Genomic DNA, 15,715 nt, shown 5'->3' on the forward strand with positions numbered 1-15,715 from the left:
TGTAAGGACGCTAAAGGACAGCTAGGGATGTGTAAGGACGCTAGAGGACTGCTAGGGATGCCTAAGGACGCTAAAGGACGGCTAGGGATGTGTAAGGACGCTAAAGGACTGCTAGGGATGTGTAAGGACGCTGAAGGACTGCTAGGGATGTGTAAGGACGCTAAAGGACGGCTAGGGATGTGTAAGGACGCTAAAGGACTGCTAGGGATGTGTAAGGACGCTGAAGGACGGCTAGGGATGCCTAAGGACGCTAAAGAACGGCTAGGGATGTGTAAGGACGCTAAAGGACTGCTAGGGATGTGTAAGGACGCTAAAGGACTGCTAGGGATCTGTAAGGACGCTAAAGGACTGCTAGGGATGTGTAAGGACGCTAAAGGACTGCTAGGGATGCGAAAGGACGCTAAATGACGGCTAGGGATGTGTAAGGACGCTAAAGGACGGCTAGTGATGTGTAAGGACGCTAAAGGACTGCTAGGGATGTGTAAGGACGCTAAAGGACTGCTAGGGATGTGTAAGGACGCTTAAGGACTGCTAGGGATGTGTAAGGACGCTGAAGGACTGCTAGGGATGGGTAAGGACGCTAAAGGACTGCTAGGGATGTGTAAGGACTCTGCAGGACTCCTTGGGATGTGTAAGGACGCTAAAGGACGGCTAGGGATGCCTAAGGACGCTAAAGAACGGCTAGGGATGTGTAAGGACGCTAAAGGACTGCTAGGGATGTGTAAGGACGCTAAAGGACTGCTAGGGATCTGTAAGGACGCTAAAGGACTGCTAGGGATGTGTAAGGACGCTAAAGGACTGCTAGGGATGCGAAAGGACGCTAAATGACGGCTAGGGATGTGTAAGGACGCTAAAGGACGGCTAGTGATGTGTAAGGACGCTAAAGGACTGCTAGGGATGTGTAAGGACGCTAAAGGACTGCTAGGGATGTGTAAGGACGCTTAAGGACTGCTAGGGATGTGTAAGGACGCTAAAGGACTGCTAGGGATGCGAAAGGACGCTAAATGACGGCTAGGGATGTGTAAGGACGCTAAAGGACGGCTAGTGATGTGTAAGGACGCTAAAGGACTGCTAGGGATCTGTAAGGACGCTAAAGGACTGCTAGGGATGTGTAAGGACGCTTAAGGACTGCTAGGGATGTGTAAGGACGTTAAAGGACGGCTAGGGATGTGTAAGGACGCTGAAGGACTGCTAGGGATAAGTAAGGACGCTAAAGGACTGCTAGGGATTTGTAAGGACGCTAAAGGACGACTAGGGATGTGTAAGGACGCTGAAGGACTGCTAGGGATGTGTAAGGACGCTAAGGGACGCTAAAGGAATGGCTAAAGGACTTGAGGAACGGGGCATTATAGGATAACATATATTAAGTACCTACCCACGAGACCCACCACTGGCGAAAGGTACGGTATCGCGGGCGACAACAAGTAAGTGTGGAAACAAGATGGCGGCTGCCTGGCGTTCAAACCTTGGGAAATACGTGAGAGAAATTCGCATTCACTTGTGCCAGAAGTCACTCAGTAGTCAAGGTACCAGGTAAGACTTGTAGCAAATGGTTCTTCTCTTGGAGCAATTATAGAATACAGGTCACATTTGAAGCTTTGGTACGGTGACTGAAAGAGAAGGCGAAGGTAAGCTTACAATTGTTCTGGTGGCTCTTTACTCAAAATAAGGGCTAAAGGAACAAGAGAGATAGACATTTTGGTTTCTTTTTCGGGACTGAGGAGCCCTGGAGCCGCTAAGGAATTGGTCTCCTTGCAGTCTCTCGCTTTGCGGGGCGAAAGAGAAACATGGGGGTCTGATCGACCAAGAAAAGATAGCTTATCAATCAATCAATCAATCAATCAACTTTATTTAAAACACGGTAAATGGCTCAGCAAGCTGGTTTTCAGACATGTCGTGTAAGAATTACAAGGTATAAAGGTTAAAACGACCGAAAAACTTGGTATAACTCAGCACTAAAAACTAATCTACATGTAGTTTCTATGTCGAGGAAATTTAAAAAGCCCCTTCGCATGCTACTGATGGCTTAAAATTCGTTCTAGTTACTTGACTAGCCAGCCGACCAGCCATTTAGTCAGGTATATAACTACAGGTCACTGGTGTGTTGAATCAAATCATTTTATCGCGAATTCAAGCCAGTACGAAGCACTACAGATGCACGTCTAGTTATTATACGACTGGTAGATTTTCATTGTAGCATTTTCCAAACCTCCTATTTCCAATCATGTGTGACAAGCACAGATTTGATGTCAACTCCAACCAATTAGAGAGCACCTTGTGTAAACAATTTGGTGGTAATACAATTAATTCAGTTGGGAAAAACTTAACAAAGATCAAACTGAGATTTCAACTTACTGTTAATGTTTCCCTGTCCATGTTTCTACTGTGTGCAATTTGTCGACAATGATATATAAGTGTGTTAAAGATGAAACAACAACAATGATATTAAGTGTAAGGAGAAATGTAGACTCGGAAAAATATCCGAGTCCCAGATGGGATTTGAACCCACGACCCTCCGTGATCTAGTCGGATGCTCTAACCATGAGCTACTGGAGACTCTATGGTGAGTTAATATCATTGTTGTTGTTTCATCTTTAACACACTCACTTTGGAGGTTGGTTGGTGGCATCTTGATATGTATTAATGTGACAGCGTGATGCTGTTAGTGAGTTTCAAATGTGCTAGTCAATACTTGGTTGTGTAGCCACGCGATGCGGTTCCAGTCAAGACCCACAAATTGACCCTTGCTGACCATAGAGTCTCCAGTAGCTCAGTGGTTAGAGCATCCGACTAGATCACGGAGGGTCGTGGGTTCAAATCCCATCTGGGACTTGGATATTTTTCCAAGTCTACATTTCTCCTTACACTTAATATGATTGTTGTTGTTTCATCTTTAACACACTCACGTTGGAGGTTGGTTGGCTGCATCTTGATATGCATTAATGTGACAGCACGATGCTGTTAGTGAGTTTCAAATGTGCTAGTCAATACTTGGCTGTGTAGCTGTGCGATGCGGTTCCAGTCGAGACCCACAAATTGACCCTTGCCCACCATAGAGTCTCCAGTAGCTCAGTGGTTAGAGCATCCGACTAGATCACGGAGGGTCGTGGGTTCAAATCCCATCTGGGACTTGGATATTTTTCCGAGTCTACATTTCTCCTTACACTTAATATCAATGATATATAACCAACAAATTTTTTTGTGGAAGTTATTAGAAATTGACATTTTGAGAAATGCCTAGCACATCTTCTGCGGATACAAAAACTACAATGTAGCAGGAACTTCCCAATGCATACATCTGGCAGCTGCCAACGAGGTTGCTTATTTGATCTGGTCACCAATAGTAAAGGTGTGATTACTAATTATGCAGAATACATTTCGCCAGTTAGCAAAAGCTGACATATGAAGCTTACCAAACCACCAAAATATCACCTCAATTTTGTAAGTGGTTTTACCTCTTTCTGATCTTATTTACAAGAACACCAGAAAATCCAGGCTACCGCAAGGAAGTTTCTAAATTTTTTGAAAACGGGTTGTCCACCCTTTCTGTTCTGTTTTACGCAGTAAGGGAGCAGTAAAATTAATTTTGACTGACAGGCAGATTTTTTCTGACACTTAATCAGCCATTGAGGAACAATATTTTCTCCATCCATGGGTGAACGGGGGTTTCAAAAAATGAGGGGTTAATTGCAGGTGGTTTCTCACTCCTTATCCTCGGCCCTTCCCCCTTGCATTCTAGTTTGACTTTGGTCCAGGTTTTCGCACGGCCATATTCATAACAATCACTCAAAAGTCAATCCCAGTGGAAAGAAGAGTCTAAAATTCGCCAAACCACCTGCTATGCAGGCTAACTTCTCAATAGTTCCAAACATGGCTCAGTAAATAGTCATCTCACCTCCAGGAAGGCTCACCACCAGTAACGTCTCCCCTGCAAGGAGTTATCTCACAACCAAGCAAATACTGAGTGGTAATTTGACAGTACAACAATCATTCTTGGTGAGCGATCGCTTCACTTGATGAATGGAGCACATTTCAATTTTGCCAGTAGTTCGTTCATTCTCTACAATGGCAAAGCCCACCTTGTTTTCAGCGAATGGGGGGCTCCTCGATCAATAATCTTATACACACCATGGTCTGTATACAGTGGCAAAAATTATTACTCTTGACTGTCTGCAGTGAGCAGGAGGCACTCATCAATGTTTGGTAGTCTGTTTTCAACATAGTCAAAGATCACCTTTATCTTCAGTGAACAGGATGCACTTTGATTGTTACAGTAGTCCCAGTTGTTCATTTGTGATGGTGACTTGGTGTTGGCAAGATTATCTTTGGTGGTGAGTGTCCTGGTGGTGAGGTGACCATAAACCCATGATTCTATGTCCATTGATCCCTTTGAACCTTACACTTTTCTATTTGTAGCATCTCAAATAGCTTGGAATGCTCAAATGTTTCATATTAAGTCCATGTTTTTCTATTCTAGAGACTTTTTGGAAAAATATTATATTGGCTTGAAGAAAGATAACCCTAAACTCCCTATTCTGGTTCGAGAGTGCAGTGGAATTCAGCCAAAGATATATGCACGATTTGGTAAGAATAAATGATTGAAGTAATATGAATAGCATTTTCCACAGTTGATAAAAATACATTCATACAAAGCATTGTACGATTGAAATGCAGACAAACATCGCTGAAATGTCTTTGTCCGCATATTAATCCCATAACGCTTTGGACACTAGATCATGATGTCAGTTGGAAAGAGTGCTATCGGTACCTGCCTGCACCAAGAACAGAACCAGCATGCAATGCAGTTGATTTGGAGATACATGTATACAACAGATGGGACTTTATTTGTCCTTCCTTGGTTAACAGTATTCTTGGCACAGTTTTTGCAGAGCACTCTTTACCTGCAGATTCTTCACAAATCTGTAGGTTGGGTGATCTACAAGAATTAAGTTTAGTTCTATGACATTTAAAATTTTCTAGAATCATACTCTGTCATTATGACTATTTGTTCTCTTTTGTTCATAATTTGATGGATTCATCATATCAGGATACATGTACTGTAAACACCTGGAGATAAGCTGCACCTGTTTGCCAAAACTCATCGCAAGTAAGCAGGGTTGCGGCTTATTAATTACATGTATCTGTGGAACATTTGGAAAAGGCTGCTTCCGGTGTCCAGTTTTCCATCTTTGAGTCCAATCTAATGCCTGGTTACTAACCTACGAATGTTCCGGTCACTTTCTTGTTGTGATGCAAAAATCTATGGAAAAACTGTGTTGAAGAAATACCAGAAAAAAGTCAATCATAATTTTATGTCAAAGTTGGTAGAAATGATGTTCATCATAATAATTATTAAAGTGGTAAAATTGTGGGTAAGTATTTTCTGGTGCATTGTTAATAGTGGCTTTAGTTTCGAGGAACAGTGGTTGAAGAAGACTTCTAAGGTCTCGGCTTTGGATTTCTATTGATTTCCTTCAAAAAACATTTTTTTTCCAAAATTTGAGCTGCTAATCAGGGTGTGGCTTATCTGCAGGTGTTTTCGGTATACAGTGTAATAATATGCATTTAACTGTCTCACTACCACTCTGCACCACTTTTTTTTTTCTTTTTTTTTTTTTCGGGAAGACAAAAGTGGTAGATCCATGTGGTATTTGTGGGAAGTGAGTAATGGCAAATTCAGTGTTGTGTGTGAAATGCGGGAAATGGATCCATGGCAGATGCGTGAAAGTAAAGAGGGTGACCCTGAGCTTGGGGAGAGATTTTGTGTGTGGAAGATGCAAGAAGCAAGTTGATGGATTAGTGGAACCGGTGGAGGAGTTGTGTGTAGAGGTGGTATTTGGAGGATAGGGTGCAAGTGGTGGTTGCGAGGCAGCTGTGACAGCAAGAGCAAGAATTGGCTGGGTGAAGTTCAGGGAATGCGGAGAGTTGCTTAACTCAAAAAGGTTCTCGCTGAAGATGAAATGAACGGTTTATCGGATTTACGTAAGATTGGCAATGTTATATAGGAGTGAGACATGGTGTCTGAGGGAAAATTTGACTTGCAACGAAGAAAGTGACTAGTAATATGATGTAGTCACCACAAACACGATTAAAAACAAAACAAAACAATGTTACATCTCTTTGCTGTCATTTGTTTTTCTGTTAAAAATATAATGGTACTTGTAAAAACGTCAAAACAGATTGGAAGGAGGAACATGTTTGTAGCCACCATCTTTCTCCACACGAAAAGAGCGTTTGTCACAATCTTACAATCGAACCCTGGCAGTTTTGGCACGGCCAAATACGCTCCCATTATCCAATAAGTGCTCAAGAAAATTGTACCTTTTGTCTTGCAATTTCAACCAGCTGTGAAAGGCTTAAAGAACATACTATTCGCTACAAATGGCATTTAATTCAAAACCAGCCTAATCTCAGAGAGATATGTAATTTCATGACACCCAAAATGCTTGAAAAATGGAACGAAACATTGCAATAACAACATACAGTGTAAAAGAAATACACCGAAGAAAAGAGAAGCATGGATGGACGCAAATGGACAGGATTGAAACGGATTCTATTTGGGTAATCTTGAAAAAAGGTGGCCCATCGTTTTTCAAGTTTATGGCAAATGGTCTGGATAAAGGTCGTTTTCCCTCAGAATAATCTTGTTTGTGATGTAATGATAATTTTATCAGAAAAGGAATTCCATGTCACCATTTCCTAGTTTTGATTAACTAAAGATTTTCCCTAAACACCCTAATTTGCTAAAGTAATGTTTCCTGTGATCTCAAATAGAAAAGGAAAGTCGCTTAAAGATATGCTTGTCAAAGCAAAACTGTGAAGGCTACTAAGAATACCATGGACACACAGAAGGAGTTGCGTTGGTCTGTCTAACTCATTTTACACACGTTTTACACAAAATTGACATTTTTACAAGCCAGCTCCTTTGAGTTTTAATGGGCAACAGTTCTTTAGAAGGTGGGCAACTGAAAAAAGCCATGGGCAACCAAAAAAACAGAACTGGTTGCCCAAAGAGCAAATTAGTAAGAAAGTAAGTGTCGAACACTGATGAACTGTATCAAACTCAGTGGTAGTGCATTCAAAGACTGAAACAATCAGCCCGTCAAAAGGTTCCACTCCTGTCAAGGGCACTCTGATATTTTCCAAGGAGACCAATGTCACAACCAGAAAATCAATCTGACTTAATTCATTCACCAGGCTTAAAAGTTACATGTTCCTTCAGATTACTAATGATGTTGTTCTAGTTAAATTCTAATTCTTTAAATATTGTAATCAATTACATGTACATGTATCATAATTCTTTTTGAATAAGCCCCTTCTACAGTATCTATGTATCAAATGATACAATACAATAAATATTGTAAATATGCCTCCGTTTGACACTAATTTGTCAGCAGACAGGACCTTTGCTACCTGAACTCAGTTTAGCTCCCAAGGTTGTGTTAGATTTCTGTCAGTGCTCATGATGGAGATGGATTTAGATTGTTTTCTATACAAACATGAAAAGTATGCCATGCTTCTATAATTTATACATGTATCCTTTGCAACTCACATGTAATTATAATACTATCATACATAGGCAACCCAACACAACAATATTGAGATCATTTCCAACACCTTGAGTGTCTTGTAAGTCAGTTGCAGGGCATCCAGACTAGTCATAAGTTCACACATGGAGCTTTCATTGTGGTGAAGAGCACTTTGATATTTTTAAGTAGTCCAGTGCCTTAGCAGAAAGATTCATCATTTAATATCTTATGTCATTCAATTGTATCTCTTGTTGGTTCACTTTGTGATAGGGTGAACTGAAACTTCCAGTCTATTATAAATAATTATTATGCAAAAAATAACAGCAACAAGATGAATAGAGAGTACTACTGTACTGTAACCATTTTTCTTTCTTGGGTAACATTCAGTTTTCAACTTTGACTTTTACAACAGTTCATTGCCTATGTTTGATGACTGTCTACCACTTTTTGCTTAATTTTTGGCGTAAGTTACAAATGAAACAATAAACCAAGTTGACAAAGTCATTTATTAGTAGTAAAATTTTCACAAGACAGTTGTGGAATCCAGATTACTCACTCCAGACATCTTGACTTGTTGCATCAAGTTGCGGAGGTCTTCAATCATTGCAGCTCTCCTGCTGCAAAAGCCATCGTTCATCCTTTCCTGGTTGTGCCAGGGAGTCAGTCCATAACATGCAACTACAATATGGTCCTTAGAATGGAAAACAGTGTCTGGCAAAGTGCTTCTATACCCAGTACAGCCATGCTTGATATTGGTCGATTATCTCTAAATTTAACCCGTTGACTTTTCGTGTGCCATAGGACTCCCCCAGTTGACAAGTGAAATCGTTTGGCGGTAGACTGAGTGAAATCTGTTTTAGTGTCACTCCCAGGAGGCAATGGGTTAACATGAACTAATTGTGTACATGTACGCTTAGCCTAATAATTATTTTTTTTATTTTTGAGCTTTCAGTGACGATGCATATTGATGTTTGTTAATTACAAACTTAGCAAAAAATAAAGCTTACAATGTATTTTATCAGCATTTTTGTTTCTTTTGTAAAACCAGTTTAAGACATCCCTTATAATTTATTCATATTTTAATTGCAGATTATGGAAAAGAGAATTCTGTACAGCTAAGCAATATGACCAGTGATGGGGTTCTGCAAGCCATGGAAAAGCTTGTTACATCAGGAGCTTCATGATGTCATTGGTTATTGTAAATATAATTTTATTTTCCGCCTGGGGCAGTCTGTCATTCCAGCATGGCTTCAACTTTGTACTGTTTACGATGGGAAAGGTTTCAAATGTATGATGCTACTGTAATTTTATTAATAAAAGATTCTGTGTCAAACTTTCTTTGATCTTTAGTGCATTAATGATAACTCTTCAAATGATACACTGTAACTGGTAGAATGCCACATCGTGTCAGTTGAACTGCAAGAGACAACATACATTGTACTGTGTACAGGGACTTGATCTACAGAACCAAGAGAGGTTACTTCAATACAGTCATCTCTGAAAACAATCATCCATAATTATAACGAGAAGGTTTTGTTCCAAACTTTGAACCATCTATTACTGGCAAGACAACATTTTTATCCAACCTGTTATGATGACAAGTCCGTGGCTGAGAAGTTTAAAAAGTTTTCTACATCTAAAATCAAAATTTTTAATGTATTCTTGTTGATGCAGATGTACGTAAATCTGGGACATTTTGCTTGGATGCGATGACACCTACAGTAGCTTGAAATAAATGTATAATAATAATATTATTATTACATTGTATATTTGAAGTGTGGATTGTAGATGAAGGAGTGAAGTGATCCTTCCACTTCACTGGACAATTTGAGAAATTATTGTCTCTTATAGTCACCTGATAAATTCAGGGGGCTCCAACGGGGTTCAAACCAGTGACCTCTGCGAAACCTGTTAAGTGCAATATAATTATATATATTGTGAAGTCGATGCCTGGGCTACGTGGAATCAATGTAAAAGGCAACTTCACTCTCGTCTTTCACAAGGGTTTGAGTGAAAATCAAGACAGAATAGCCGGCAGTGAGAGACAAATTTCTGACAAACAGATGGCAGTATACCGCCAGTGACCAGCTTGTAATGAAACCCCTGTATTCATTTCACGGGAACACACGACCCCAACAAATTGACCTGGTCCCAACTGTACATGGCTTCACAGCTCAGTTGGTTAGAGCATTGCAGCAGTCTCGCAGAGGTCACAGGTTCGAATCCCATTGGATCCACCTGAATTTTTCAGGTGACTTTAAGAGACAATTGCTCAAATTGTGTGAGGATCACTTCACTCCTTCGTTAGTGTGGAAGTACTGTATGTTTGATGCCTTCAGGCCACTGCCCAGGCTGTGATGAAATCTTGAATCTTATCAAGAAATCTTCCTAAGTCTTGTGAGTTGCAAACTAGACCTGGTGCCCTCTTGGGTGTTTTCAAAGATACAGTGATATTCTACTGATACCCCATGTTGTTATTAACACATTATTTAATTCTCGGTTTTCAGCTGACGTCATAACCTTATGCAAATTAGGTTTCCGCCATTCTGGTGCCCCTGATTATAGGGAAATGTATGACATTTTGAGCGCTCACGTTCGAAGTCTTCAAATAATTCATCTTTCCAATGGATATTTCCCAAGAAAGCGACCCAAAATTACTCGACGAGGTACCAGTACTTTCATCCTACGCAAAAAAAACCTCGAAAGCCACGTTCGAGAGCGCTATTTGAAGAAGATTTTCTGTCGTTTGCGTAGACCCAGCGGCCATACGGAGCGATCAGTTTGGCTCCTCTAGAAGTCTCAGACTTGCTTTCCTAGTTAGTTTTAGAGACAAGCTACTATACAAACAAGCAGTTTAAGACCTTCAAAATTTTGAAAGCGTACAACCAGATGATTTCTGGTTTCTTTGCGTCCGTTTAAGCAAGGGAAGGAAATCGCGGGCAAGATTGTTGTTGTTTGCGGCGAAGGTAACTCGGAAGTTTGACACTCGGCGTCGACCTTATCTGTATCAGTTTCCAGTTGGATTTCTTTTAATACCTTCGCTAACTGCTGTGGCCACCAGATGAGAAGAAAAGGCCTCCTCATTCCCTTTGTTTCGATGATTTCCCTCTTCTTCTGTCAAAGTACTTGGTCGATTAGAGTCTCAGTCCTTCACCTTGAGAAGGTGAGAAGCTTTTTTCCTTCGAAATTCGTCCGATTTCCTTCAAACTCAGTCAATTTGGGCGCTCCACCCCTCGCATTCGCCTGTCGAATTTCAGCGAAATCGAATAAAACGCCTCCGAGTTAGACATTTGCTAACCTGAGTATCACAAACGCCTGATACTCAGGTTAAATTCACCTCATTAAATATTCAAAACCGGAGCACCTCATTTGCATCGGGCATATTTAATGAGATGAATTTTCTCCGCGATGTTGTGGTTTAATCGGTCGAAATTGAGCACACTTGTTCGAGGGGTTCAAGCGCTTCGGTGGTGTGAATTGGGAAGACATCCGTGGAAACCCAGCCGAGAAACGCTTTATCGAAAAAAAAGCCAACTTTCGAAAAATTCTGACTCGCTCGCCTTTTACCCTAAAACCCTGAACCAACGCGTGCTAAATCGCTGCGAAAGCTTTACAGGATAAAACACAACTGTTCACAGCAAAAGCCGTTACTGGCAATCACCGCAAAAGCTTTAATTGCTAAACCTGTAAAGACAATTTCAGCAAAATAAGTCCAACCCCACACTTAAAGTTAAAATCTAACATTAAGCCGTGAGGCAATCGCTGCGAAAGCTTTTAAATTGTCCTTTGTTCGTTGTATCTGTCCCAGAGTAAGGCAGGCTTCCCAGAAACAAAGTCTTTCGATTTCGTGTCGTCTCGGCTTATCTGTGAAATCCACGCGTTTCGGCGATCTTCTGTTAGCTGTTTATAACTTTCACCGTTCTTATCAACAACGATAGGTATACGGAATAGACTAATACCTTCCTTGTTTCCAGATTTTACTCCACACCCAGGTATTATACAGAGAACCATCGCACTACAACTCACTCACATCTCTCTCTACGTGTCTCTGTTTACGATTCGAGGGGCTCCACAATGGCGGTTAACGACGGTTGTCAAGGACTAAGGTCACGTGGGTGAAAACCAAGAATACATGCATACCTTGGTGAGACTGGAACAGAGTAATTTATGTCACCTGCAACTTGCTTCATCTCAGACGTCCGTGGACAAGGGCTTTTTTTTCAGCTCACTTCACTGACTTCACGGACCGTTGATTTCAGGTAGCGTTTACATGAAAGCAGTTTCACATCGACATCGCCAGAAAATCAAGTCGTGATGTTATATAAAGCGGGTGCTGCACCATGTGCTAAATTCACTATTTTGAATCGGTCAGTGTAAAACGCAGACTGCAGACTGCAGACCAGGGGTAAAATGCAGACTGAGGTTATAATGTAACTGACAGTCTTGAAAAAGCCCAAACCCCTTAGAAATGCTACTGCTGTAGTAACCTTAGGCCTAATTAGGCCTAAAACAAAGGCTTAACTCTTAGCGTTTCTAATGGGTTTGGGCTTTTCAACAGTTAAATTTAATTATAACCTCGTCTGCATTACCCCTGGTCTGCAGTCTGCATTTTACACCGACCGATTTTGAACTGAATAATGCAAATTTAGCACCAAAATAGTAACCGTATTCAAATCGATGCAGTTTCACTGTTTACACGACAGATGAAACTGCATCGTTTTGAAAATCTTCCAATTTTGGCAGTGGTTTCAAATCGACACTGTTTCGGCATCAGTTTCGATCGTTGTCATGTAAACAGAAGGTGTATGCGCATCGAATGAAACCGCATTCATGTAAATGCTGCTTCAGTCTGCGGTTAAAAACTTCTGATCATGTGATAACATTTTTTGTGGCTCTGCGCTATTTTCTGTTGATCTCCCCAAAGAGAAAAGCGTGAAACGTGTTCGCGGCAAGTAAAACAGGCCAAAGCTATTACGGGTAACCCAGGAAAAGCCTTGTCCGAGGAAATAAGAAGTAGGTAAAAACTTTTCTTCATGTTGTTTTCTTTCGAAACTGCAGAGCCACAAAAAAAGTTTAACTGCAGATTGAAATCAACGCCCTTGTTGCCATTGTCCACGGACATCTGAGATTGATAGTATGCAGCTATTTTATAGGCTTGTCCCCCCACCCCTCCTCCCACAATCGCTGCTCATCTGAAAAATTGTCACTTTCACCAAAAACACCGTGGATGACCAGTAAATACCTTGGGTATGAGAGAATGTGACCCCCCGTTGGAAAAATTCTAGCTACGCCCTTGTATATAAAGCACTTTGTTGGGCAAAGATGGAAAACTCCAGATGCGAGCCCTGGGTGGTGCAATTTTCATGTCATTGTATGATACACATATGTTGCTTCTGCTTTAATATGACAAATTATTAATGACGTCTCGAAATTTGCTGGTGAATATCACAATTTATATACCGGTCATAACCAAATCAATGCGTCCCCTCTGATCGGTCAATCAGCTACGTTTTATTGTGCCTGAGTAAACTCATGGAAAAATCGCGCGTCTTCTGAATTATATAAAAGCAATAGACCACAGGTTTCTATGGTTTATAGGCATGATAAACCACTTGGACTGTTGGAAGAACACTCGAAGAATTTGTAACTAACTCACCTGTGGCTCGTGACTTACGAATTCTTCTCGTGTTCTACCAACATCCCGCGTGGTTTATCAGCCTATAAACCATAGAAACTTGTGGTCTATTGCTTAAATGAATCATGTTTTTCTTGTTCAATTTGGAATGAATAAGATTCCTCAAAGACTACAAATTGCATGAGCCCATTTTTGTTTGTCTTTGTTGATTTATTCCAAATAATATTGCACTTGCAATCGTGCAATTACATGTACCAACAAATTATACAAAGCCTATGTGGGATGAACAATAAATAGGCCAGAGAGAGGGACACAAAATTTATTGACTATCTCGATTGCTTGGCATGTAGTGTGGAAAAATGTAGCCTGCAAAATTTGTTAGGGGTGGATCTAGGATAGATAATGCCCGGTTTCCAAAACAACAAAAAAGTTTCCAGGGGGGTCCAGAAGGTAATTGCTCCTCTGGAAATCTTTTGCCTTTTAACTCTCTAGAGTCCCATTTCCCATGTTCCTGACTGATTTCCATAAAACGGTGGAAACGGGTACGGATCTTTCCATGTTTGTTCACATTCAAGCATACATCATTTTAATTTAAGACCATCAATGTTTTGTTCTTGCTACAGTTAAAGGGTAAACTGCCCACTTAGAATTAATAGGCCATTTCCAAGTTTACTGCACCTGGCACAAAATAGACTCATCTTAGCTGAAAGCACTATTTGTCATGACAGCCATTTAGCAATGACCTCTCATGGTTCACCCTGTTAAGAATAGGCCATTAACAAGTTCATGTCGGCCTCTTCTTCAAAGCGAGTCTAGGTGCAAAGTTTTTGTGATGGTAACTAGTTCTACAGCTGTATGTTACATATGATAATGATGAAAACTAATAGGCCATATTCGTATTCTCAGTATTGACTGGAACTACAATCATAGACAAAAGTAGTTGGGAAGGTTATGTAAATGAATCACACCAGAGCTGTATTTCAACCCACTTCTGTTAAAGCTCAAAAGAAATAGTTTCACTTTCTCTTACATAGCCCCCCTCCCCCCTATTCAATGTTGGAAGGCAACTCAACAATTCCCCACTGAAACCATAAACCATTCAGTTTTGCACAACATTGAAGGAGGGGGGAGAAGCAATGAACACTTCAAAAGTGCTAACCTTCCCAACAGTTTTGTCTAGGATTGTAACTCGCAATGGAGGCTAATGCAGGGGAATATTATATATTAAAATGTATTTGCATTTGAAAAGATTCCCCCGCATTGGCCTCCATTGCAAGCTAGTTCCAGTCCAATACTGAGAGTACGAATATGGCCTATTTTCATACTTTGACTCGCTTTGAAGAGGAGGCAGACATGAACTCGTTAATGGCCTATTCTTAACAGGGTGAACCATGAGAGGTCATTGCTAAAATAATGGCTATCGTGGAGCAGTTAACTCGTAGAAACAAGTCAAACACATGAAAACTATATAATGTGAAAGTGATTTATGCCATATTAATTTGTAGTAATTTTACCACAAATAAGGGATGAGTTTAGCAGTGTTCTGTCTGTACTTATGGTACTCTCCTAGGTGACCCCATTTTTTCAAACCTTGCCTTTCCAAAAGTGGGATACCACTTAGTCTTGTCAAAAAATAAGCCACGGACATGGGGGAAATCACACTCCAGTACTGGTGACCAGACATCACCGATGAAGCCGGCAGGAACAAACTTGACCACAACAGGATCTCACCAAGGTAATTTGGATGTCGGCATAAGCTCCATAGACCAGTTGAGATCCACTTTCCCGTATTAGCTGGATCATCACGGAACCACGATTTCTGGTGATCAGCTGCTACTTCCAGTGCAAATCCTACCAGCCAAAGCGACCATCCTAGATAATCCTTCCAGGTCAGCTCAACATCTTTTTCCGATGTATTTAATATAAGGGTAGGCCAAAGGGTCAGCCATACCCAGATTCCTTGTACAGTCCAATAAAGCAAGAACCTCCTTGGATATCCTCGAACTTTGTTGAAGCGGTTATCTCCTCCGGCTTGAAGCACTCTATGAAATAGGAACAGCCCCAATCGAAGCGCCCAAATGCTCACACAGCCAGATTGGACAAGTTGTCGCGGGTGTATCATTGAATGCTTGTACCGCCATCGAAGCGTGAGCAAAGTAAGAAAGAGGAAAGTCGATGAACCAGCTAAATCGAAGAATTTCTCTGTTTTATAAAAAGCTGCTACAGACCACAACGCCCATTGAATACCGAAGTCCAAGGCGGCTATAATCAATAGAGGTCTTCGAGGGGGAACAGAGAGAAAATTCCCCATCGTTCAGAAATAGCCTGTGTGGCAGGCGGTAAAGAGGGAGGGAAAACCACAGGTTTTCCAAGCTGAAAATATGTGGTGTATGCGACAGCTTGTGTATAGAGAATGTATGGGAAAATCACCAATCGTAAAAAAATTGTGTAAATAACTATCTCATTTGAGATAAAGTTTTCCTACCTCAAATGTGTGACGAACTTGTCTCTTGTGCCGAGTTTAGAGCTATTCTGACGCCGTTTAGTGAAG

The 15,715-nt window shown here is 40.9% G+C and overlaps 2 protein-coding genes and 2 non-coding genes across 4 annotated transcripts; 3 read left to right on the forward strand and 1 right to left on the reverse strand.

Annotated features, from left to right (window-relative positions):
* The first annotated feature begins 1,391 nt into the window (after window positions 1-1,391).
* LOC138000703 (NADH dehydrogenase [ubiquinone] 1 alpha subcomplex subunit 2-like) lies at window positions 1,392-8,867 on the forward strand. The gene is made up of 3 exons (XM_068847313.1): window positions 1,392-1,533; window positions 4,478-4,584; window positions 8,619-8,867. Exons 1-3 carry the CDS (start codon window positions 1,442-1,444, stop codon window positions 8,711-8,713), a joined length of 294 nt encoding a protein of 97 aa, XP_068703414.1. The 5' UTR covers window positions 1,392-1,441; the 3' UTR covers window positions 8,714-8,867.
* Window positions 2,759-2,832, forward strand: Trnas-aga (transfer RNA serine (anticodon AGA)). Its single transcript has one exon. It is a non-coding gene; the product is annotated as a tRNA-Ser (tRNA).
* Window positions 3,058-3,131, forward strand: Trnas-aga (transfer RNA serine (anticodon AGA)). Its single transcript has one exon. It is a non-coding gene; the product is annotated as a tRNA-Ser (tRNA).
* A 569-nt stretch (window positions 8,868-9,436) lies between the features above and the next one.
* Window positions 9,437-15,505, reverse strand: LOC138000702 (uncharacterized). Its single transcript, XM_068847312.1, has one exon. It carries the CDS (start codon window positions 15,473-15,475, stop codon window positions 14,675-14,677), a length of 801 nt encoding a protein of 266 aa, XP_068703413.1. The 5' UTR covers window positions 15,476-15,505; the 3' UTR covers window positions 9,437-14,674.
* Between the last annotated feature and the right edge of the window lie 210 nt (window positions 15,506-15,715).

Source organism: Montipora foliosa, chromosome 4, assembly GCF_036669935.1.
Source record: "Montipora foliosa isolate CH-2021 chromosome 4, ASM3666993v2, whole genome shotgun sequence".
Lineage (NCBI taxonomy): Eukaryota > Metazoa > Cnidaria > Anthozoa > Scleractinia > Acroporidae > Montipora > Montipora foliosa.

Excerpts from the sequence above, each read along its gene's own strand:
- LOC138000703 (XM_068847313.1), top strand. The coding sequence starts at position 1,442 with ATGGCGGCTGCCTGGCGTTCAAACCTTGGGAAATACGTGAGAGAAATT. Across the intron at positions 1,534-4,477 it reads CTCAGTAGTCAAGGTACCAG|AGACTTTTTGGAAAAATATT; the intron begins GTAAGACTTGTA and ends TTTCTATTCTAG. Across the intron at positions 4,585-8,618 it reads AAAGATATATGCACGATTTG|ATTATGGAAAAGAGAATTCT; the intron begins GTAAGAATAAAT and ends TTTTAATTGCAG.
- LOC138000702 (XM_068847312.1), bottom strand. The coding sequence starts at position 15,475 with ATGGGGAATTTTCTCTCTGTTCCCCCTCGAAGACCTCTATTGATTATA.